Source organism: Perca flavescens, chromosome 8 (genome assembly GCF_004354835.1).
Source record: "Perca flavescens isolate YP-PL-M2 chromosome 8, PFLA_1.0, whole genome shotgun sequence".
NCBI classification, from domain to species: Eukaryota; Metazoa; Chordata; class Actinopteri; order Perciformes; family Percidae; genus Perca; species Perca flavescens.
Genome location: NC_041338.1, coordinates 34,786,908 through 34,813,700, shown reverse-complemented (window position 1 = coordinate 34,813,700; position 26,793 = coordinate 34,786,908). Strand labels below are relative to the sequence as shown.

Genomic DNA, 26,793 nt, shown 5'->3' with positions numbered 1-26,793 from the left:
TTAATCTGAGGGCCTGTTGTCTGAACCTATGCATGTCTCTATGGGGGTGCCACAAGGTTTGATTCTCGGGCCGACTCTTTTCTCCCTATACATCAATGATGTGGCTCTTGCTGCTGGGAATTCTCAAATCCACCTATACGCAGACGACACAATCCTGTACACATCCGGCCCCTCTATGGATACTGTGCTATAAAACCTCCAGGAGAGCTTCAATGCCATTCAGCACTGCTCCTGAAACCCCCAACTACTGCTAAACTCTGGCAAAACCAAATTCATGCTTTTTAATCGATCGCTGCTCACCCCTGCTCACCCGATTAGCATTACCATGCTCGATGGGATGGAACTTGAAAACGTGGCGGTGTACAAATACTTAGATGTCTGGTTAGACAGTTCCCTCTCCTTCCAGCAACACATAATCCACCTTCAATCTAAAGTTAAGTCTAGGATCAGTTTCCTATTCCGCAACAAGGCCTCTTTCACTCACACTGCCAAACTCGCCTTGGTGAAAATGACAATTTTACCAATTCTCGATTTTAGTGATGTCAATTACAGAACTGCCTCAAACTCTCTCCTGAAAAAACTAGATGTTGTTTACCATAGTGCCATACGTTTTGGGACCAAAGCCCCCTATAACACCCACTACTGCAACCTCTATGCAGTAGTTGGCTGGTACTCGTCGCTTAACTCACTGGTACCAACTCATTTACAAATCCTTGCTAGGTAAAGCCCCGCTGTACCGACGCTCACTGGTCACCATAGCTTTACCCTAAAGCCCACACCTCCTTTGGCCGCCACTCCTTCCAGTTCTCAGCTGCAAATGATTGGAATGCACTTCAAAAAACCCTGAAACTCAAAACCCTTATCTCACTAACTGCCTTGAGAGTACATCTATCTGAACTCCTGTCCAATCACTGTATGTGCTAACTGTTCTCCATCATTCATGCTCTCGCACCCCCCTATTGCATTACTGCTATCCATTACCTCTGTCACGCCCCATTACATATTTACCTGCATTGCTATAATTCTGTTTACGTCCTTTTGCACTATTCATCTGCCCTGGTATGCTCCACAATCAACAATCTGCACTAACTGTATATTGACTCTTTACTACATCTCAGCATTTATATATTCTGTCTATTCATGTATACTGATCTACATCATCATCATCTATTTATTTATTTATCTATTTATTTATTTATTTTTTAACCTTTATTTTCACATTCTTACCTGACCTGCTGGCCACTGAGCAGCTCCACTGGAGCGGTTAGGGTTAAGGGCCTTGCTCAAGGGTACCTCAGTGGTGGTAATGAGGGAGGGACAAGCGCTCCTCTTTCACTTTCTCCACCCAGATGACCTCCCAGTCCCAAGCTCGCTTCTTTAACCTTTAGGCCACCACTGCCCACATTCAACATTTATTTAGACTGTCTATTCCTGTTTACCGTGACCTACATCACTAACCAGACCACAATTTGCACTAACTGTATATTGACTCTTAACTACATTTCAGCATTTATATAGGCTGTCTATTCATATACACTCACCTAAAGGATTATTAGGAACACCGTTCTAATACCGTGTTTGACCCCCTTTCGCCTTCAGAACTGCCTTAATTCTTCGTGGCATTAATGTTATTAACTCTATATATGGGCGCCTGCTCTACCAGGTGAGCTAACCATGCGCCCCAAAACCTATTTTCTGAACAATCTCGCTTCATCACTGGTTTTGTTTTGATGGAGGAAGTTACTTTAGAAAAAGAGCAGATATTGCTGGACTTGGTCGAGACGAACTAGAATATTTGGCGAGACCGATGGCCAAGTCTAAGACAAGTCTGAGTGCAAATACCAACGAGTCCAAGACAAGTCGGAGATGATAGAAAAGCGCCTTTTATATCCAGACTACTACAGCCCTGGCTTCTTCCAACACCCCAGGCATGCATGCCCTGGTGTTTTGGAGAATCCTTCTTTGAACAGCGTGTTTAGCATAAACGCCTCTGCCCATGCTCGTAGACTGCGTGCCGTCTGTGTCGGCCAAAATGTCACACAGGAGTACAACCAAAGCTTTAGGTAATCCTGCAAAATTGCTTTACTTTTTAAATCTCACCTGCACAAATAAATTTGTTTTTCTATTTCCCGTCATTTAAATAAACCAAACATATTATTAATGACTGTAGAGGACTGTACCGGTAGAGTCCTCCTGCCGCGCCCCGACACATACGAGCCTTCGTGGTCCAGGAAAGTGTGTGTTTTTTATTTTCCAGAACCTGACGGAGATTTCCCATCTCACAGTACTCCATGATGAGGAGGAACTGAGGGTTGGGTCCTACAGGAAGTCACAAGAACACATCATATTACTGTCATTTTAAAAGGTGCAATGTGCCCAATATGCTGATGCACTGTCCTTTACGTGCTACAGTTGACTCACCCTCCTCCACACAGATGCCAAACATTCGCAGGATGTTGGGCGACTCAAACCGCCTCATGGTTTGAACCTCCTTATTGAAAATCTTCTCCACCGTGCTACATATGGAGACAATGTTTATGTTGACAAACAGTAGGCTATGTCACATACTCATACATGCTTTTGACCATCAGGTCACTAAGCTTATCCAGTCTAGTTTTCTTCTGTTACGAAACATTGCAAACATCCGTTGTATGCGGTCACCTTCAGATCTAGAACAGTAAATTCAAACATGAATTTTCTCTCTAACTCCTCAGTCAAGCTGCTCTACAACTTGTAAAAAAATGCAGCTGCCAGACTATTAACCAGAACAAGTCGCCGGTCTCATATCAAACCTATCATGCATACCTTGATTGGCTTACGATAAAATTCTGATCCTCTGTCATCTTCAGACAAAACAGCATTAGGTCTCGGAAAAAAAACTCTCTCAAGTCTACGAAAGTCAAGTGTCAGACCAAAAAGCGTCATGTCTCAGAAAAATCTCCCTCAGCTGAAACTGCTTCAAACCAAACGGCCTCAGCGTCAGAAAAACCTCCCTCAGACTCAAACAGAACTTTGTCAGAAAAAAAGTTGTCAGATGAGGGAGCTGTTGACTAGATTTCTGAATTAGCTAAAGCAGATCGCAGCTTTTACAGTGAATGCCCAGTCTCACGGCAGTTCGTGAAATGTTCACGTAATTTAATCTATTGATTTGTGTACCCAACATGTTTACTTAGGTTTTTTTCGAGATATCAACACGTTTTTTAAACTAATATATTTCAATGGGAAGCATCTTCCCTGATCACAGCACGATTCTATCGGCCAATCGGGCTGCAGCAGAGAAGCTGTAAACAGCTTTGCTATTATTGGTGTTTTTAGCCCTATAACCGCTGTTTTAATCAACATTTATTCACCAGATCTTATCATGGTTTATATGTATTTCTTTTAATGTTATTATTTCGGTCTTATTGCCAGGGAAGCTGGATTGCTTTGTTGTTTATTGATATTTATAAAACTGTAACGCTAAATATATCAACATTTATTTAGATGTTAATGAGGACTTTTGGTCCTAATGCTGTTTTGTCTGAAGTTGACAGAGGTTTTTCTGAGACTGAGTGACTTTTAGGTTACTCCGACGCCTGTGACCTGATGCCTTTTCGTTTGAGTCTGACACCTGAGTCTTAGATCTGAAGATGTCCTAAAATGAACACCGTACCTCTCTCTGTCCGTTAGGTCCGCTGAATCTCTTGACTGTTTTAAGCTTCTTTTAAAAAAAAACAAAAAAAACACCTTTTGCCTTTGTGTGAAGTGCTGCACCCCAATTATGCTGTATTCTAAAGTTAATTTATATTTTGTAACTCATGTTTCTTTTACTTTTTTGTTCATATATATGCATGTGTGTGAAGCACTTTGTAACTGCATGTTTTAAAAAGAGCTATATAAATAAAGTGTTACTTACTTACTTATACACAAAAGTTATGTGTGTGTATACGAAGGCTGACCTCAAATTCAATGACAAAAAACGCTAGAATTTGAATGTGAGACCTCTTCTGCAGCTCTCCCTTTCCCCTCTCTGTATGAATGCACAAAACAGCCAATTCTCTCCCTCTCTCTCTCTCTCTCTCTCTCTCTCTCTCTCGCTAGATTTTCTAAAGCCTGAAAACCAAGAGAAGATGCAAGTCTTTCTGTCAGACCACTTGAATAACCATATGCTTAAATACTTTAATGAATTATTTGTGTTTAGGGGTATGTTGGGGGGGAGGGTGCCCCACCTCGGCTCTTTATGACCATTTTAATTTTTGTTTATTTAAATGGTTAATGGCAATATAGATCCCAGCATTGCTGGGTCAGGCACACCTCTCAGATTTATCAGGAGGTATGGGTAATCCTGTTAAGAGATCTAGGGCCCTATTTTAATGATCTGAAACGCAAGTATCAAACGTGAAACGCAAGTAGCTTTGTGGGCGGATCTCGGGCACTGTTGCCATTATACCGGTGGGATAAATGACTCTTGCACCCGACGCAAATCTAAAATGGGTTGGTCTGAAATAGCTAGGTGTGGTTTGGGCGTAATGTGCAATAAACCAATCAGACCGGGAGCTGTCCGAGATGCGTCAAAATAATAAATACCCGTCTTGACTGGGTGGCGATGTTGCTGCGGCCTCTCGGGCGCATCTCCACAGTTCAATCCCACCGTAGTTCAACATCACGTCTCCTTAAGTCCTCTAATATTTCCTCATTTATGTCATCAACACATCCATGATTCATGGAAATGTGTAAAACACAACAAGCCACAAAGAATGCTGGGACTTTTTGAGGAACTGTACTGTAAAATGCCTCCTGATCTATCTAAACACCTGAAGCGCACTTTCAGTAATATTTTTCCTTGTATTTATGTATGGTTTGCAAAAATGGGAACTGCTGCGTCCGTGTAGACGAGAGAAGCAAAGTGTATGCGTGTTGTGCACACACTACATTATGGCCAAGCATGCGCCCCTAAAATAGCATCTGAATAACGCGCCACTGACTTTATACTAGCACCACTGACTTTAGACTAGCAACACTGACTTTATACTAGCACCACTGACTTTAGACTAGCAACACTGACTTTATACTAGCACCACTGACTTTATACTAGCACCACTGACTTTATACTAGCACCACTGACTTTAGACTAGCGCCACTGACTTTAGACTAGCGCCACTGACTTTAGACTAGCACCACTGACATTATACTAGCACCACTGACTTTAGACTAGCGCCACTGACTTTAGACTAGCACCACTGACTTTAGACTAGCAACACTGACTTTATACTAGCACCACTGACTTTATACTAGCACCACTGACTTTAGACTAGCGCCACTGACTTTAGACTAGCACCACTGACTTTATACTAGCGCCACTGACTTTAGACTAGTGCCACTGACTTTAGACTAGCACCACTGACTTTATACTAGCACCACTGACTTTAGACTAGCACCACTGACTTTAGACTAGCGCCACTGACTTTATACTAGCACCACTGACTTTAGACTAGCGCCACTTACTTTAGACTAGCACCACTGACTTTAGACTAGCGCCACTGACTTTATACTAGCACCACTGACTTTAGACTAGCGCCACTGACTTTATACTAGCACCACTGACTTTAGACTAGCGCCACTGACTTTAGACTAGCACCACTGACTTTAGACTAGCGCCACTGACTTTATACTAGCACCACTGACTTTATACTAGCACCACTGACTTTAGACTAGCGCCACTGACTTTAGACTAGCACCACTGACTTTAGACTAGCGCCACTGACTTTATACTAGCACCACTGACTTTAGACTAGCGCCACTTACTTTAGACTAGCACCGCTGACTTTAGACTAGCGCCACTGACTTTATACTAGCACCACTGACTTTAGACTAGCGCCACTGACTTTATACTAGCACCACTGACTTTAGACTAGCGCCACTGACTTTAGACTAGCACCACTGACTTTAGACTAGCGCCACTGACTTTATACTAGCACCACTGACTTTAGACTAGCGCCACTGACTTTATACTAGCACCACTGACTTTAGACTAGCGCCACTGACTTTAGACTAGCACCACTGACTTTTAGACTAGCACCACTGACTTTATACTAGCACCACTGACTTTATACTAGCACCACTGACTTTAGACTAGCACCACTGACTAGCGCCACTGACTTTATACTAGCACCACTGACTTTAGACTAGCGCCACTGACTTTAGACTAGCACCGCTGACTTTAGACTAGCACCACTGACTTTAGACTAGCGCCACTGACTTTATACTAGCACCACTGACTTTAGACTAGCGCCACTGACTTTATACTAGCACCACTGACTTTAGACTAGCGCCACTGACTTTAGACTAGCACCACTGACTTTAGACTAGCACCACTGACTTTAGACTAGCACCACTGACTTTAGACTAGCACCACTGACTTTAGACTAGACTACTAGCACCACTGACTTTAGACTAGCGCCACTGACTTTATACTAGCACCACTGACTTTAGACTAGCGCCACTTACTTTAGACTAGCACCGCTGACTTTAGACTAGCACCACTGACTTGAGACTAGCAACACTGACTTTAGACTAGCACCACTGACTTTAGACTAGCACCACTGACTTTAGACTAGCACCACTGACTTTAGACTAGCAACACTGACTTTAGACCAGGTTTTTCCTGGTCTGTGGCGGAATTGTTTTCTGAAACTGCAAAATAGCACCAGGGAACGTTTGCGCCTGAACACGCCTCCTCTTTTAGCTAAACCGCCCCCCGGGAGTGCAAGTTTGTTCCCTAATTTACCGATGTGCGTCTGTGGAAGGAAAAGTCTGCGGTGCGTCGGGTGCAAAATAGGAATGATACATGCGTCGGTGTACAAACGCAATTGCGCTGAGTGCAAGATAGGGCCCGTAAGGTTTTTGCGCACTTGAAACATTTAAACTCTGATTTAGTATTTTTGCAGGAGACTCACCTTCGTGTTAAAGATCACCGTAGGTTACATTGCCCTTGGGGAGGTCAAGTCTTCCGCTCAAACTTTAATTCAAAAGCTAGAGGAGTCGCCATTTTAATTAACAAAAAAGTTCAGTTCTCATCTACTGATATTATTGCTGATAGGAATGGCAGATACCTCATGGTTGCTGGTACCCTGATGCAAAGAAAGGTTTTGTTGTCGGTGGGGATCTAAATTGTGTTTTTGACCCAATCTTGGATCGGTCTAATCCTCGAAATCTGACTCAATCTGCTATGTCTAAAACATTCTCTGATTTTATGAAACAGAATGGTCTTATTGATCCATGGAGATCTCGTAACCCCTCTATTAAAAAAAATTCTCTTTCTTTTCCCGGGTGCACCATTCATATTCTAGGATTGATTTTTTTTTTTATTGACAGTACGCTTAATTCATGTGTAAATTCTTCTGACTATTTAGGTATTGTAATATCTGACCATTCACCTTTATTATTAGATATTCAACTTTCTACCTATAAACGTAGCCCACCACTTTGGAGATTTAACTCAGACAAAGAATTATGTGAACTCATTTCAAATTCTATTGAGTTCTTGTCTTCAAAATGAAACAATCAAAATGACTCCTCTTCATATTCATTGCTGTGGGAGACAATTAAATGTTACCGGAGAGGTCAAATTATTTCTTACTCTGCTCTTTCTAATAAAAAGATAAATGCTAGGCTTAATGCACTTACATCTGTGATTAGTAACCTTGATCAAAGATATGCACTGAACCCTTCTCCGGAACTACTTAAGCAGTGTCTTGATTTGCAAGCAGAATTTAATCTCATTTCAACTAAAGAGGCAGAGCGCTTGTTACTATGCAGCCTATGAACATGGCGACAAGGCAAGTCGGTTACTGGTACATCAGTTACGACGACAGGACACTTCCCGTTTGATACCTAGTATTAAAAACACTTATGACACTAAAATTAATAAATTTCTTCAGAAACTTTCGAATCCTGTCATTGATACTAATACTGCCAGGCAAATGGACTCTCCACTCTCCCTTGAAGAAGTATTAAATGCAATTAATGCTATGTAATCTAACAAAGCCCCAGGCCCCGACGGGTTTCCGATTTAATTTTTTAAAACATTTAATGGCAAATTTGCTCCGCTACTTTTATCCGTATTCAATGAATCCTTGGAGAGTGATTCATTACCACCAACCTTGGAACAAGCCACTATTGCTCTCCTTCTCAAAAAGGACAAAGATCTGACCTCCTGTGGTTCCTACAGACCATTGTCTCTGCTTAATGATGACGTAAAGGTGTTGGCTAAAGTAATTGCATCCCGCTTAGAGAATGTGCCGCCTCATATTATATCCGAAGAGCAAAATGGTTTTATAATGGGACGTCAATTGTTTTTTAATACCCATACACTTTTCAATATAATTTACTCAAAACAAAAACTGAACTTCCTGAGCTTGTGATTTCTTTAGATGCTGAAAAGGCATTTGATAGGGTAGAGTGGGAGTACTTGCTTGCAGTTTTAAAGAAATTTGGATTTGGTGATAAATTTATATCCTGGATTCACCTAATTTATTTGTCCCCTAAGGCCAGTGTCCATACTAATGATCTTTATTCTGATTATTTTGCCCTTGGTCTTTTACCACCTTTGCTCTTTGCTATTGCTATCGAGTCTCTGTCTATTACATTAAGATCCTCCCCTTTATTCAAAGGAATCACCCGTAAAGGAATTGACCATATCGCTGTATGCGGATGATTTGTTATTGTGTGTGTGTGTGTGTGTGTGTGTGTATATATTTATACATACATATATATATATATATATATATATATATATATATATATATATATATATATATATAAAACACTGATCCTATACTTTTTATCCCTGCTGTTTTAAGTATTCTGGAGAATTTCAGCTCTTTTTCAGGTTATAAATAAAATTTGGGGAAAAGTGAGTGTTTTCCCATTAATACTGCAGTATGTCATATGCAACAGTCAGATTTACCTTTTCAATTTAGTCTATCAGGGTTTAAATACCTAGGTATTAACGTGACTCGTTCTTTATCTAGCCTTGCATCAGCTAACTTCACTCCCCTTATCTCAAAGATTACATCCATTATTCAAAGATGATGTAACCTCCATCTTTCATTAATTGGCAAGATCAATGTTGTTAAAATTAATATTTTACCAAAATTTCTATTTTTATTCCAGGCAATTCCTCTTTTTTTGCCACATTTTTTTGACTCACTTGATAAGATAATTTTGGGGTGGGAAATCACCAAGGATTTGTAAAACTTCACTGCAAAGATGCAGACTTAGTGGAGGACTTGCATTACCTAATTGTTTTACTTACTATTGGGCGGCTCACATCCATAAACTATGCTACTGGTTAAAATCCCCTAGATCCTCTTGGTGTAAACTGGAACTATCATCCTGTAGGGGATCTTCTATACCTGCTCTACTTTATTCCTCTTTACCTACAAAACCTTCTCTATATACTGATAATCAAGTGGTTCTTAACACACTCAAAATCTGGTATCAAGTTAGACGACACTTTAAACTTCAGCTGCATCTTCCTTGGGTCCTATGAATAACAACTATTTATTTCCTCCATCACTTTTGGACTCGACATTTTCACTGTGGTATGACAAGGGTATTACACAATTCAGATGGTGTCTTTGATAGTTTTGCCAATTTGTCATCTCGTTATGAACTCCCTGTTACTCATCTGTTTAGCTATTTTCAAAATTGCAATTTTGTGGCTAAGTGTTTGCCTAATTTCCCCTCTTTACCTCCAGAGCAGCGGTGGGAAACCATGCTTTCATTTGTCCCTCATCACAGAGGTATCATGTCAAAGCTGTATGACACATGTGTCAAACTCAAGGCCAAATCCGGCCCCTCGCTCACTCTGATCCGGCCCTCATATCAATCTAGGTTCACAATATATTTTGGCTCACCTAGTTGTGCGCCAAACCAAAAACATGGGATTTGCAATTACACAACACTCAAAGCAGAAGTTGGCAAATTTGCTGACCTTGAGAAATGCCCCAGAAGCAGAAGCAGAGAGTTTAATATTCAGGCTGTGAAAGAGGTTGTTGTGAGTCAGCTGGGTGGTAGCCTGCTTAGAAAATGTAAGCATTGTTTTTGCTTGATTTGCTAAATTCTAGGATGGCTTTGGAACTTTCTTGCAGACTTTTTCAGGGCTTTATGTCAACCAAACTGTAATTGAGAAGACTATATGAGACATGCAATAATTGAGTCAAAGATATTTGACTTTTTTGATGAACTAAAGATATGTCAATAAACTATACAGTACAGGCCGAAAGTTTGGACACACCTTCTCATTCAATGCGTTTCCTTTTTATTTTCATGACTGTTTACATTGTAGATTCTCACTGAAGGCATCAAAACTATGAATGAACACATATGGAATTATGTACTTAACAAAAAAGTGTGAAATAACTGAAAACATGTCTTATATTTTAGATTCCTCAAAGTAGCCACCCTTTGCTTTTTTGATAACTTTGCAAACCCTTGGTGTTCTCTCAATGAGCTTCATGAGGTAGTCACCTGAAATGGTTTTACCTTCACAGGTGTGCTTTGTCAGGGTTCATTAGTGGAATTTTTTCCCTTATTAAAAAAGCAAACCTGAAAATAAAAGGAAACGCATTGAAAGAGAAGGTGTGTCCAAACTTTTGGCCTGTACTGTACATGTCTGGCCCTTGATGTAATTCTCTTTTTCCAGTTTGGCCCTTAGTGAAATTGAGTTTGACACCCCTGCTGTATGACATTATCTTATCTTAGAAAGACACTCCTTATTGTTACATTGGAAGTCTCTAAATATCCATCCAAAATATGTATTTTTTTAAACTTGAGAAAATTAAATACACGTTGAAAGGATGTACAGTCAAATTTTTCCATAACTGGCAACCCTTTATTTCCTATTTCACTAATTTAGAGGTACTACCCAATTGAATGTGTGCCTGTTATTGTTGTACCATTTGTTTTGCATAAATAACCAGCAATATGTGTGTTGGGCGTGGTGAGCTGAGTGGGGGCGTGGGTGGGGGGTTGTTCATTGTTTATTACACGGTACTCTGTGATTTAATTTAATTATTTTCTCCTACATTCTTATCAGAGTGTTTTTATTTATTTATTTTCGTTTTTATGTGTGTGTATATGTGTCCGTGTACATATGCATATATGTTTTAAAAAAAAAGGGTAAATTGTATCTGTGACTGGAAGTATTGTATTTTTCCAATAAAAAGAAAAAATTGTGACAATTGTTTTTATATTTTAATTCAGTGTTGTCCTGAAACGCGATACAGACCTTGGGCTGGTGTTCAGGGTCTCAGTGTATCTCTTGATGGCCACCGGGAAGTGGAGGTAAGTTCCTTTGTACACCTCTGATGTTTCTGTTTTTATGAAGGGCACTTTGGGAAAATCAGTGTAGGTCAGCTCGTCTGGTTCGATCTTTCGGATGTCTACGTTGGTGATGCTTGGCTTATTCACTGTGAAAACACAAGGTCACAAGTTATTTTGGGTTTGATTATATCCAGTGCTTTCCAATAACAGCCATGTGACATGTCAGTGTCTCTTTAATATTTCTTTCTTTGGCCACGTGGCTGCAGCGGAACAGGCAGTTCTCAACATTTGTACATATAGCTAAGGAAAGTAACTGAGGAGGCGGGGTGGATGGGTGAGTCCTAAAACTCAGGGCTTTCAAGCCGAGGAGGGAGTTCGTGTCCCGGAAGAAGTTAAGACAAAAACACAAGACTTTCAACCAGGAAACGGGTGTTTGTGTCTCAGGAGTTTTACTTAAGGGGGCCCGTGTTGTTGTTTTTTCTTTGGGCATTTTTGTCTTTAATGGATAGGTCAGCTCATATATGAAAGAAGAGAGAGAGAGGGGGGTCGGGGTGGGAAGACATGCAGGAAAGCGCCACAGGTCAGATTCGAACCCTGGACCTTCTACCTCGAGGAATAAACCTCTATACATGTGTGCCTGCTCTAACAACTGAGCAATTGACAACCTGAGCAAATCACAATCTTAACTAGTGGTTTTTGGTGGCTAAACTCAACTGTAACGGGCGCTTAAATGACTGTATCCTCACAGTGCCCTGTACCCGGCTCACAGTCCCCTTTTCTCAGCTAAATTGGAACGTAAAGACCGCTCATAATTTGTCATTGTGACCAGTCATAACGTTACCAGCCGGCGGTCACTGTAATGTTGTTGGATATCATACGAATTGTTGTGCATAAGTTTTCGTAGTGTAACGGACTCTTAATTTTCCAGGTCTTCATGTTATTTGTTAAAATGTTAAGAGTATCACGGTTTATATACAGTAGTTGGGGCCAGATGTGGGGGTGGGGGGGTAACCTGTATTCAAGTCAGTAATAAAACCTACAGTACACTGGCTGTAACGTATCACCGCTTATTGAAGGACATTACAGTACGGTATAAGAAAGCGTTCATGAGAATACGTTAAAGTGTCCAAAGAAACAGTCTCAATCAATAAATGCTTTATTGGGTTTTATATTAAATAATTTACAATTCTATAAAGACACAAAGTATGAAAAACTACATCTTACTACTTAAAAAGGTTAGACTGAAATATCCGAGCATGCTCAGAAAGAAAGAATGCTTACATTATGAAATGTCTAACCCTGTGCTGATTACGCTAAGTGTTTTTATTTTAAATGTACTGGGACAGTATTTGCATAATGTACATTAACTGTCAGTCTCAGCCACTCATCTAATGCAGAACTGAAATAAGAAGCTCAATCCTTCATTCGTACTCAGTTACTGCTGAGTGCAGGAACTGGAAGTCTGAGTTTTTGATCCCTACATTAAAGTTTCATGTTATGTCCTCATCTTGTTCTTTTCTCAGATAATTAGAGAGTCAAACACTGTTTCTGAGACAAAGGCTACATCTACACTACTAGAGTTTTAGCTCCAGTAGCAGAACTAATCTCCGTCCATACTGACACATCTGACAACGCATATCACAAGACCTTTCACGTACACTGGGCATGTGCGTGCCAAAGTAAAGAATAAGCAGATTGCATACTCTGCCCCGCGTGGTGGTAGTTGCTTTAAGTTGCAGAAGAAACTACAGAGGAAGAGCAGCAATGGCGAAAAATAAGACAAGAGATTTCTTGTTCTTTGTTTGGACAAACAACGAGGTAAAAGATGAAAAATGTGAAAGTTAACACGTGACTACAAGGCGACAAAGGCGGTAGAAAACAGATAAATAGAGTAGTCATCTTAAGCTGCTTACACTTATATAGCCGACGGCCGACCGACAGAAAAGCCAGTCGAAATGATCAGTCTCCCCCTGTTGGTCCAAAAAGTGCCACAGAACACAGCAAAAAGACGAGACGAGACGTAATACATCTCTATAACAGCGGGCGGCGCTACTCTGTATTGTTGCCCAGGAAATGAAAACCGGCAGCTGATTGGACGAACGTGTCACATGGGTTTGTTTTCTCCGGAAATTCAAAGCCAGACTGTCATGGCGGCTCGTTCAGAATACGATCTCATATTGGACTAAAATAGTTCACTGAGAAAACATGTTTCTGAAAACATTTTAAGCGAGAAATAGGCCGTGCAGTTGCTGAATCTGTCTTCATTTCAGATCAACAAAGGTCAGTTTAGAAGATTTTCGTCAGATTTTGAGAGACTCTAGTCACCTCATCCCGCTCCCCGTTTCCGGGTGAATCCCGACTGCCCTGCCTCTGACTGAGCTTGTCAGGTCGGCCGAAATGAACGCCGACAGCCCCCCCAGACTGACGACGGCACGGGACACACCGAACAGACTCAAGTCACCGACCTCGCCAGACTGTCCAGCGGCCGACAATCGGCCAAGTGTGTCCCGGCTATTAGACATCTGACTGGACACAATCAAGCTTTGTGACAGGAGATTACAATCTATACTGAAGTGTTTTGTTGTACTCACAGATCGCCACGACCTTTTCCACGTTGACTCCGATGAATTCAACTTCTCTCTGCAGGGCTTTGAGTTTCTCAAGCATCTCCTTCTCATGCTCTCTGAGCACTGAGGAAGAAAAAAAAGCACAGATAAAACAGAAATATTCTACACAGGGATGCCAGTTTACTGTGCACTTTGCATCTTTATGTTAGTCAGGGTTGGCTAGAGTCAGACTCAACTTTTAAGATTGCTTTAGTTTTGATCTGAGTATATCCGACTTGGCTCTAATACGACAGTGACTAAAAACTTAAACACGGGCACCTCACGTAAGCCAAGATCGATCCCAATGTAACGGATTAAGTGCTACATTATCAATGCACAATCAACCCTCACACAACCTACTATGCTTTACTGTCTTGAGTTGTCTAATGATGTGAACCAGGGGCGGAACAGGGGGTTGACTTCTGGGGCTCCAGCCCCAACCGTTTTCTAAAAAAGCCCTGAAACTTTTAGGTGTTTAAAATAACTTCAAGGAAAAGTTCTGTTACTGGGGAAATATTGCCATTCATTGTGTGAACTCAACTTAAGATAGGTTTCAACTTTAGTGATGTTGTTTACACCAAATCCCTATTCATCCCCTATTCATTCAACTTGTGTTCTGGTTTCAGAATGATGAAGACAGTTGGAGAACAGTTAGATCCAAAATAAGATGTAGGGTCTATAGGATGATTCTTTTTCTCTGCAATTACCATTCATTTTGTACAGATTTCTAAGTATTTTATTATCAAACGGCTCAAAAAGAGTGCATAAAGCTGCTGTAAATGGAGCATGCCCCTTGACCCGTGCTTAGATTTAGACTGAGCCCCAAATGTTTACACTGGACTGAACGCTTGCAAGTCATAAATAAGTGTTTAAAAAGGTACCAGAGTTCTAGAAAAAGGTCCTGCAGTGAGTAAGGGACTTAAGGCCATTACAGACCAACCAGACGGCTGACCTTTGGAAGAAAAGGCAGTTGGACTGATCAGTCTCCCCGAGTTGGTCAAAAAAGTTCCTCAGAACTCACCAAAGAGACGAGACGTAATACGTCTCCATAACAGCAGGCGGCGCTAATCTGTATTGTCGCCCAAAAACTGAAAACCGGCAGCTGATTGGACGAACGCGTCACGTGGATCTGGCAGCTGCTTCCGGATTTTAGCAAACGGCCATTACTGACGGCTCGTTCAGAATCCGATCTCATATTGGACTAAAATAGTTCACCGAAAAGTGTTTCTGAAAACATTTTAAGCGAGAAATAGGCCGTGCAGTTGCTGAATCTGTCTTCATTTCAGATCAACAAAGGTCAGTTTAAAAGATTTTCGTCAGATTTTGAGAGACTCTAGTCACCTCATCCCGCTCGCCATTTCCTGGGTGAGTCCCGACTGCCCTGCCTCCGACTGAACATGTCAGGTCGGCCAAAATGAACCCCGACAGCCCCCCAGACTGACTCACGGGATACACCAAACAGACGTGAGTCACCGACCTCGCCAGACTAACGGCCGATTATCGGCCCGGTGTGCTTTTAAGCTAGCCTGACGTGGTCCTACTCAGATTCTAGTCAGAATGTGAGTCTGAAACCGCTCCATTGGGCTGGGATTATGGGGCGTGTTCCAACCGAACCAGGAAAAAAAATGCCTCTGCATTCATTGGATAGACCTCCAACCAATCAGAGCAACGGAACTCAACACTGTGTATCGTCTCCATAGCAACCACTCTTTGCACAATGCATTCGCGTGCATTTGTTCTAACTTCCGACTTTTAGACTTTTTTGAAGCTGGATATATCATTTGTTTCTTGTAAATATAAATGTGGATAACGTTAGTGATAGTGACATGCTCGCTACAGTCGCATTTCTAGAGATGAATCGGCAAAAACACGTTTTATTTCTCTGATTCACGGCTTTGTTCTAGCGCCGGCGCTCCCTCTCTTCAGTCTCTCTCTAAGTCTCTCCACCATATAACGCTCTCTCTCTTCAGTCTCTCTCTATGTCTCTCCACCATATAACGCTCTCTCTCTTCAGTCTCTGTCTATGTCTCTCCACCATATAACGCTCTCTCTCTTCAGTCTCTCTCATGCTTTCGGGCAGTTGTTGAGGCTCCTCCGCTGAGGATTTTAAAATGAATGCGTTGTCGATATCTTCTGTAACAGACGCGATGGTGGAATCTACACATCTCAACAAATTCAACCCAAGCGTTCTTTGGTGATGTGATTGATTCTGTTACTGTTGATCATCTGTCCGACAATCTGATTGGTCCGAACAGATCCTGTTTGGGCAATAATTGCTTCTCAACGGAGCGACTCCAGACCGAACTTCCCGACCTCGAATTTTGTGGGCGGGGCTAAGTTCGGCTGGCATCCAGGCTACTTTTAAGCCATACCACGTTTTAAAATTTCTAATCATTTGAAAAGAATGTAGCCTACATATCATTTATCCGGATGCTCTTGATGTACACTCCTGTAGAAATAAAACATTTAAAGATTAAAACAAGTTCCAACTTAAGCTCATGGGGTTCCTCTCTTTACTTGACCCACTCTACAAAGTCAGAGTCAACATCAGTTTCTCTCACATCTCTCCAGCTCGGTGTTGTCCTCCTTCCTGTCCGCCTCATCTTCTTTCTCTCTGGACGTCTGGTCAAACACCTTTAACAGCATTTCCTTCTGATTCACGGCCAGATTTAAAGAAAGGACCTGGAAGGCATCATTAAGGCGATCATTCAAACTGTGGAACTCGTCTTGGTGGCTGCTGCATTTTAGGACGCGTTTCACCCAGGTGGACGAGGTGAATTTCTCGATGAGAACCGTTGCCAAGTCCAGCGTAGTGGAAAGTTCCTGGAGGGTTCTTTTTAAGTCGGCAGAGGTCTGTCCCTGTTTCTGCGTTCTGATGGACTTCACCACATGCTCCAGTGCTTTGACCCGGTCACGAACGCGGTAGCATTGCTTCTTATTGGCCTTCACTTTCTCAACCAGGTCGTAGATTGTTGAGACCGCTGACAGGATGGGGTCTATGCAGTCCATGACCAGCTGGAGAGAATGAAAATGGATTAAATCAGAGCTGAATGGAAAATAATTCAAGTTTAAGTGAGCCTGCATGGCTGCATTCCACTTAGGAGAGGCCCTGGTATTAAACCATTACTGATGGCTGCATTCCACTTAGGAGAGGTCCTGGTATTAAACCATTACTGATGGCTGTATTCCACTTAGGAGAGACCTAATACCTGGTGTTGGGCATGCTGACTCACTGAAATATCTTACTGGGACACTTGATGGAACTGAGCCATCGTTAAGGTTATCAGTTTCAGCTAGGCTTTTCCTACTATGACAAGTCAACATGTCTGCTGTGAAAAAGGTCAATACATTTAGTTTTGACAATGTGCCAACACTACCCTGCTCTAAACTGAAGTGTTACTGCAGAGAAGTGACTTCTTGCTGTTCTCATGATCTATACACCATGAATCTGCAGCCCACTGAGCTGCTCACAGAGCCAATGAGGTATATTAACATCCTACTTTATTCTGATCATTCTATAACTTGTATTTAGGCCATATCTGAACTATCTATATGTAGCTAGAAGTGATGAACTTTAGCCTACTTTCAGAAGACACCTCTCTGGAAAACATCTGTCATGCTTATCAGTGGGGCCTCGAGATAAGGCCAGTTGGCTTTTAGTAGGGGTGTGACGAGATCTCGTTGTACGAAAAACGTGACGAGATTTCTCGTCGAGGTGAAAAGTTGTCTTGTGAGGAGATGTGATGTCAGCGTGATGGAGCGTGGAATTACTGTTGAAGATCCCCCTGCCACTTTTAAATCATTTGTGTGGCAACATTTTGGTTTTCCTGCGGAAATAATAAACGGCGAAAGAGTGACAGACAAGATGAACGCAATATGTAAACATTGTAAGAAAAAAATGCCGTACTACTAACTAGTAGTTGGTAGAGAGCTGTGGTGGTGCTGTAAGTATTTTTGCATAGTGCTCGTGTTTTTTCTTTTTTTTCTTACAATGTTTACATATTGTGTTCGTCTTGTCTGTCACTCTTTCGCCGTTTATTATTTCCGCAGGAAAACCAAAATGTTGCCACACAAATGATTTAAAAGTGGCAGGGGGGGATCTTCAACAGTAATTCCACGCTCCATCACGCTGACATCACATCTCCTCACAAGACAACTTTTCACCTCGACGAGAAATCTTGTCACGTTTTTCGTACAACGAGATCTCGTCACACCCCTACTAAAAATAAATAAATAAAAAACCTGCACGGAAGGTCAAAGGTTTTAGTCTCCGACCGAAGAATTTTTGGAATATCTTTTGAGTGCACAAAAGCAAAACGCCGTTTTGTTGTTTTGTAGCTTAGTTTAATAAAACCTGCAACAGAAGGTATAAACCTACAAGGAATTAACGCCGTTTTGTTTAGGTGTAGGTTAGTTTAATAAAAGCCTGCAACGGAAGGTATAAACCTACAAGGAATTAACGCCGTTTTGTTTAGGTGTAGCTTAGTTTAATAAAAGCCTGCAACGGAAGGTAAAAACCTGCAACGGAAGGTTTGGTTCTGAGTCAAAAGACAGAATCAAGTTCACTAGAGTGGACATAGTCGGTGAAAATAGGAAACAATTAAATATAGGGTTGTACATAGCCTACTGTAAATATTTTTTTAGAATTGTGTTGGGATTTGAGTCCGCGGTGATGTGTTGAAATTGTGTTGTGATAAGCTAGTGTAAATATGACGGAGTTTGCGGAAGGTGACTCCTGTGTTGGTTGTGACAGTAACTAACTCATTTTTGTAAATAAGATTGGTTTGTGGACGTGTTGAGGTTGCGAGTGCAGTGTGGTTATAACTTCATTGCAAATAAGATTGGGTTGTTTAAATTGAGAGCGCGCAGCTCAGCGCTTGTGGACTAATTGTGGATATTTGTTTGTGTTGAATTGATAGCACTGATGATTCCATTCCATTTTATTTAGTTTCTGTTTTAATTTTGACATTGTTTCATTTTTACAAAGTCAGGGATAGACGATTTAACATCATGGCAGAACCAGTCACGCCACAACACTACCCCATGTAGCACCAGAGACTGCACAAAAGAGGACAGTATAAGGGTAGAAAAAGAGGATTCCCTGGCTAATTCACTTGCGGGCAGCTTACACACTGGGCCAAAGATTGTCCTATTAGGGGTCCCCCAGCACAAATACCTTATGATTACAACAGACAATTGGTATGCTTTCAGACAAACAAGAGCCTTGAATTAACTGAAGAAAACATACAGAGAATGCAGGAACAGGCAAGCATCTGTGAGCAAAACCAGTGGCTTTTAAAAGGTGAAAAAAAAGTCAGAACAAGGTCTTTGGAGATCGCATGATGGCCGCGTGGTGGCTCCTGCAAAACTCTGTCATTTGTTAAATAACTGAAAAAAAGTGCAATACTTAACAGGGGAGGGGTATTCTACAACTGCCAGGGCTGCCCAGAGATAGCTGGATGTGTAGGAGATAAGAGCAGCAGATAATAAGGATTCTCTCTAATTTTACTCAAGTTCTTCTTCACAGGCCCAAATCTGTCACCGGAGCACCACAGAACGACACCAAATCAGGACAGGCCCCCTCCCAAACTAAAAGAGGTTAGAACTAATTTGACCAAGCTGTGAACAAAAAGTAGGTTTTGATTGGCATAATGATGAATTATGAATAGACACAGCCTCCCAGAAAAAATTGCTTCTGGTAGTTTGGTAAACTCATTCAAGAACCCTTTTTGAATTTTGTCCCACAGTTATCTCATTTGATTTGAACCAAAAGTTTTACCAGTAAAACAGAATGGAGTATGAACTGAGTAAAATTAAAATGTAATCAAATGATTAATTTCATTTGATTACATTTCCTGTTTGTTTTTAGTGTTGTCTTATATGGACAACCTTGGGAATACCTTAGTCTTAGATTTCTTTAAACTTTAAATCCATTTTCCTGTTCCTTGACTAAACTTCAGTTATTCTTCCAACAAACAAACTCTTACAGTATCAGTCTCCTGTGTTAATGGAGGACCGTTTAGGAGACACAGGGGGGTTTTCACACTTCATTTTAACACAAGCAGACAGATTGCATGTAAATTTACTCAGAGTCTTTGTGAATTAATGTTTGTTGCTCCAATGTTTCAGGTAGTTGAGATAAGTGCATTTTATTTTGAATCATCTGTAATTTTTTGGTTTTTGCATTGAGTAGAATTGTGTCTGAGTGATTGATAAGCCCAATGCAAGTCAAAACAACAGCTGTTTGAATTTTTTCACACATATTCTTTTATTTCACACAAAACCAAGACAAAAGGTGCCTTTTGTTTGAACACTCTCACCAATGTGAATCCCCCATTCTACCTGGGAAGAGAGTTCAATGGGGGGTGGTGATACATTTAGTAGTATGGAGAAATAAATTGAGCTACTTTAAGCAATTTAACACTAGCTAAAATTGTAACCAAAAGAATTTAAGAGTCTTAGGGGGTTTTCAATGGATACATTTGGTAGATGCATTTTGCATTTTTGTGCATCTTGACTCAAAATTGGTTTGTTTTTCACTAAAAATGATAAATAACAGGCACATGGAGATACATTAATTGTATTTTTAAGCATTCTGATCTTACTGTAGCTAATCTTCTTCCACTATTTTTTGTTTTGTTGGTTTTTATTCTTTTTCATGTTTCTGATGATGTCTCTGAGAAATCATTGGGTTGAGAGAGTCAAGGTAGTAGCTTTTCCATTGATATTTCTTTATGGTTTGTTGATTTTTTTATTATTTTTATTCCCTAGTTGTAAATATTTTGCAAAAAATATATATAAATAAAAAATGGGGGGAGATCAGAGGATTTGTAAAGCCTCTGTGCTGGCCACACAGAGTGCTATGCAAATCTTCTTCTCAGGGTATTAAATGTGGCAGAAAAGAATGACACAGGACTTATATAGAAATTGATTTGCTCAAAAAATAGCAATTTGCTGATCAAGTTTGTCAAAAATGTTTGAAGTAATAGTAAAAGATGAATCACGCAGCCCATTCCCCCATTTGGGAAAGAAAATTGTGGAGTTTTTATTTTTTGTGCTTTTGTAATTGATGATCTGTAATGTATGTTTACAATGGACTCATGACTTTTTGGGATCATTTATTGCGTTATGGACTAAAGCTTTTTGCCCATTGTCTTAAGGACTTTGGAAAACACATATGACAAAGGAAATTTCTCCCCTATGAGAAATTAATGGACAAATCAAGGACAAACTATCAATAATACGACTTTTCGCAAGGCAGCGTGTTGGCATGTCAGTAATTTTATTCATAGGTGAAAGCAGCCTCCAGATTCCTGCTGATAAAGCCATTCAGCCTGATGACTACATCTGATCAAGGAGCTCAAGGGGTCCAGGTCCAGGTGGAGAGATTCATGCAAGGTGCTGCTGGACACCAGCGCTGCAGTGGAGTGGGAGAGACGCATCACAAGGATCCATGTTTGCACTTCAACTTCAAGCCCAGCAGAGTGCCTACAGGAACCCAGTTCATCTGACCAGACGCCGACGGAGAGCATGGAGCATCACTGCTGCTGAATTCCTGCGGTGGTTTCCTGACAGAGCAAGGAGACTGGATCCCACCCCCTGACCCTGGGCCTGCTGACACACCAAAAAGCTAAGGATGGCTTTTTCTACAGGTGCTGGAGCAAGCAGCACACACAGCCGGTCCAACTTCATGTTTCAACGGTTAAAGGGCCAGAATGCTCAGGAGGATAAGAGCATTTTTTACAGCAGCTGCAGCCAAGCTAGGCGCGCAAATGTGACATCAAGAGTGCGCCATAGCCTGCTAAGGTTTTTTGGTGACGTAGCCGCCTGCGCTGGGTGCATGAGAATGAACCAGCAGCGATCTGAGATTTTGTCCCAAATTTTCAGATCGGACAAGACTGAACAAAGAGCTTTTCAAAATCTGGATTTCAGACCATTCCCCAGTCTGCATCTTTCACTACAGAAAGGTCATTGATGTGCTGTTTCCTTGTGCTCACTCCATCTGAACTGACAGCATATATTGAAGTGTGTGTGTATCAGTTTTTTAGCTCCTTTGAGATTAAGATCAAACCTAATGCATTTTTTCCTTGAGCCAGATAAAAGATATTTTCTGCCATAGAATAGATTTCAGCCCACCTGATTGCATTACAGATGTGAGACAAGTTATTCCTTGTGCAGTATTTGAAGTGCAGTGTGGAAACTTGAATTTGGTTTTGTTTTTCTTTGATTTCTAAGATGTTTTCCCTTCCATTGTCTTTACCTGGTCAACAGCTTTAATATCTTCTGATTTAATTAAGTGTTTCTGTTTTTGTTTCAAATGGAATGCAAGTCACTAATCACTGAGTAAAACCAGCGAAACATATTTTGTTAAGAGAAAATAACCTTCTTGATACAAGATATGGAGTCAAATAAGATGAGGTCAGAGATGAAAAATAATTTCTTGTATAAATCAAACACTTTTTGCTAATGTTTACATTTTTGTAGTATTTTTATGTTTATGTAATGACATTGTTTTCATTAACATTCATAGTGTTTTCACACCAAAGGTGTGAAAAATGAGGGATTGTTGAAGTTAAAAAGTTAAAACCCGGCTAATGTTTTGAAAGCAATGTACTTGCTAGATCTAATCAAATAACTACACTGATTAGCATTGGTCTGGCTCACACCGTCTGTAGCTTCAAAAGAATTGATTAGGTCATGGCTGACATTTAGCATACTGTAGGAGACTCATTGTCCCCACAGGAAAGGTAACTGTTGAGCTAGCCGTGATTAGAACAAAGGAAATGCATATTACTATGGAATCAAAACTTCCATGATAATCAACCTTAGTCTGTGACCTGTAGTAAACCTAAATTCAGAGGTGTGCCCTTATCCTGAGAGACAGGAATAAATGTGGGAGCAGGAGAAAGATTCGGCACTTCAATCTGTGACCCCGACAGGGGAAGCACGTTGAAGTCCGCTGTTTACAGCGTATTGTTTGTCATGTCACATGACTGTTCTTCTGTGACTCCGCAAGGAGAAGCATGAGATCAGTCCGCTGTCAGCTGCAGTGTTTTCATGTTTTATGTTTAATTGTGTTTTGTCTTGTCGTTTTCGTGCAGTTTCATTAAACCTTTTAGTTAACTTTCAATTCGACCCCAGCCTCTCCTTCCTCCTCCAGAAATCAGAAGAACACGTCTATTTAGAGAATTCTTAACATGACCCAAAATAAAAAGATGATTTACCTGTAAGTGGATGTTGATGAAAGCTTTCAGTCTCTGGTATGTGCTGCTGCGTGTGTTTGTGTGCTCTGGTGAAAGTAAAACTGTAGCTCTCAGCTGCTCCCTCTGCTGCACCCCACTTCCTGTTTCCACTTCATGTGCTATACAAATAAAGCCTTGCCTTACCCAGGGTTCTTGCACCATTTTAAAAGTAAAATCTAATGCTTTTTAAGACCTTTTTAAGACCTCAACAAATAGAATTTAAGACCCTAAAATTTCTTTGGAATACTCAATTTATTGCCTCCTACAATGGAAATCAAAACTTAAAGTTTTCCATTTGTTATGTCAAATTAGGAGACCGTATAATAACTAACAACACTTCCAACATTGTTTGGCCAATATAGATGTAAACACAATCAAAGCTCACAGTTGGCATTTACCATTTATTTTTCATTTTGTTCCTTTGTGATGCAGAACAGAGCCAACATAAGATACATAAATTGGATTACACTAAACAACACAATGCATTGCATGAAGGAACCATATAATACTACTACATACATTGGGGTGTTGTACACCCCAATTCTCCTCAAGACATGAGCAACAAGTGACAGCCTACATTAACAGCTACATTTGCCCAACAATCCATACAAATCACAATTCGGCATATTCAAACAAAATAAACCACATCTACCAACAGTTATACCCCTTAAACTATGAGCTAATATGCTGTTATGTTGTTGTCAGATTGTCAAAGTGAACATAGACTTGTGACCTGACTGGAGCACATAACCAGTCCTCTGCCGACTCTGCCCGGAGTGGCAGCACTGAGCACCGGGGGGAGTGTTGGTGTTTACACCGCTAGCATGAGCTTTGGACCTCACTAACGTTACTCAATTTTACACCACACTTAGTATTAATAATAGTATGGGATTTCAAACAATCGTAACGTTTCTTACACTGAAATGACCCAACATGTCCTCGGCTCTGGACTGACCCATGAACTCCAACCCATAGTAGCGGGAGATGACGTGGTGTGTGCCAGTCTCATCATCAGTAGTCCAGAACCGCAAATGAAGGTCCATTTGTTTGCGCTTTGTCGTTTTATTCATGCTTTCGTCAAACATGACAACCTATGGCTTCTCACTAACGCTGCACGATAGCTCCTTCTTTTTTATTTATTTATTTTCTTTCCTACCACCACCACCCCTCTTTGGAGGACAACTTTATGTTTATTATAGAGCTGTATTTATTTACACACAGTATGTTACATTCAGATTTAGAATTACATTCAGTGTATTAACGGTTGCCCCACCGTGACCATTCACCCTGTTTTAGTGAGACCTGGATCCATATAAGGGCAGGGGGGATTTAAAGCACCACGTACGAAGTGTAATACATAACATTAAACACGAACAACAGAAGGAAGTGAGATGGGACAATAACAGAACTGACAAGACGGGACTGGACAGAACAGTTGACAAACATCAGAATGTATTATTAATAATTGGGTAGAATGATCTACGATTAATATTTGGTTGATCGCGGTTTTCGTGTTTGAAGGGAGTTGGAAAAAGTATATAGTAAATAGTAGATGGGATTCTGTAGCTCAGGGTGGTGGACAGTGTCTCGGTGACTGTGATCCAGAATGAATGAACTGGTGGACAGAGCCACATGGCGTGCAGATAATCGTCTGTGCTACCTAAGGTGCATTGTGAACAGGTACCTGTGTTTGCTAGGCCCATTTTGAACATTTTACTTTGGGTGATGTGAGTCCTATGAATAACTTTATATTGTATAAGCTGCAGGTTTGTGTTAGCGGTCATGGAAAAGGTATTCTTACAGATTTGTTCCCAGTATTCAGTGTTGGGACGATAGCTCTACCAATGGTAACTGAGTCTGTGACCCTAACCTGGTCGGGAGCAGGTTTTCTTCAAGAAACCTCGAGTTTCTCTCCCCCAGAAATGGGGGAAAAAACTTGAGTTTCTCTCAGAGGGAGGAGAAACTCATTTCCTCATTCATTCAGTCTGTATCAGGCGCATTTTAATGCAGTTTTATCTGCATGAATAAAAAAACGTATTGGTTTATATTAGGCAGATTATAAAAGGTTTTTTTCTCAAACAAGTCATCATGTCCTTTTGTCGACAATCCCGTTGATGAAAAAGCTGTATTAATTCACAGAGAGTTTACGTCGGTATTGAGTCCTGACTATAGATGTATTTTCATTTCCACATAACCGATTTGAGAGATATTTTTTATCACAGTCCATTAGATATGTAGATACCTTATCCGTCCTCATATCACTAACGTCAGCCATTGTGGACAGGCTTTAACATCCCAGCAGATTCTTTGTATCGCATTACGTTTTTTGCAAACGGCAGTTTTCTTTACAACAGTGTAGCGGATCATACTGTAATAGTAAAGCCACTGTCGCTCTGAAACGTTTTTTAAACGTTTTTGTAGTGTTCCCTGGACAGTAGAGCCATTAAAAAGAAATAAATGATTATACATTATAGTTCTGTTAATGATCATGGTGCTGCAGCTTCAGAATGGGATTAGTATAGCTTACTTTTTCGGTGTAATACAATTCCAGTTTTCACCAGTAATATTATAAGTTAACTGTTAAATATGAAATTATTACACTGTGAATGCATACGCATTGACTCGAGCAGCAATTTTCTCCCACACCAATTCTCTCTCTTTTGCAGCAGCAGCCGCTGTCTTGCGTTTTTAACGAAATGCATGTTCAAACTCGCCGTTTGTGCGCATGAGTATTTCCGCCGATCCATTTGTTTGTGGTTGTTACCATGGTGAATCGTAGAATCATGGCTCCATTCATACTGCCTTTTGTGCACGCGCGTAACCCTGAGTGAACATACTCCGAGTTGATTGAACCAACTCAAATCAGTTGTTCTGGAACCGAAAAAAAAAAAGTTTCCCATCTCAGACATCAGGGTTAGACTCAGAGTTTGTTAAACCTCCTACCTGGAACGGACCTCAGATCAGATGGCTTAAGACTTGACTTGGACTCGTGGCAAAAGACTTGAGACTCGACTTAGACTTCCAAAAAATTACTTTTACTTACTTACTTTACTGAACATCTCTGGCCTACCAAAGGTGACTGAACTTGCAGCATTCAATAACTCCACATCTAATCTGTGGGAGTATCTCTGGGTAAGTATTTGTGCATTGGTACTTCTAACCTAAAACTAAGTTTTCATGACTAATAGCAAATTGCCAATTAGCAAATCAACATGTTTTGTGGCATTGCTATTTTTTGTCTAGCACTAGCAACCCGTAGGACAATGTATGTAGGACACTGGTTAAATCCCCCTGCCCAGTTTTACTTTTTTTTTATGTAACTAAGTAACTTTTACTTAAAAATACATTTTAAATGGGGCGGCCTCTAGCTCACCCAGTAAGAGCATGCGGCCCATGGAGGCTGAGTCCTTTCCAGCGGTGAGGGTTCATATCCGACCTGCTGGCCTTTGCTACGTGTCGTCCCCCATCTCTCCCATTTTCCTGTCTATCCACTGTCACCGTCTAATAAAGGGAAAAGGGAAAAGCCCCCAAAAAAGTACATTTTAAATGAACTACTTATTACTTTTACTTGAGTACAATATTTTAGTACTTTTTCCACCTCTGCTTAACATGATAAAGTGTCTGGCTTTTGTCTGATA

General features: G+C 40.8%; 1 protein-coding gene across 2 annotated transcripts in view; it reads right to left on the bottom strand.

Annotated features, from left to right (window-relative positions):
* Window positions 1–26,648, bottom strand: part of LOC114559620 (mixed lineage kinase domain-like protein) — a 33,345-nt gene extending 6,697 nt beyond the window's left edge. Inside the window, exons 1-6 of one of the 2 annotated variants that reach the window (XM_028584376.1) lie at window positions 23,138–23,236; window positions 16,475–16,928; window positions 13,899–13,997; window positions 11,273–11,453; window positions 2,422–2,516; window positions 2,181–2,319 (exon numbers count right to left, since the gene is read on the bottom strand). In XM_028584376.1, coding sequence (XP_028440177.1) covers window positions 2,181–2,319; window positions 2,422–2,516; window positions 11,273–11,453; window positions 13,899–13,997; window positions 16,475–16,922 — 962 coding nt within the window. In that variant the 5' untranslated portion in view covers window positions 16,923–16,928; window positions 23,138–23,236. Of the gene's footprint in view, window positions 1–2,180; window positions 2,320–2,421; window positions 2,517–11,272; window positions 11,454–13,898; window positions 13,998–16,474; window positions 16,929–23,137; window positions 23,237–26,528 lie in introns of those variants that run through there. The other variant, XM_028584377.1, reaches the window with a different exon arrangement.
* Window positions 26,649–26,793: the final 145 nt, after the last annotated feature.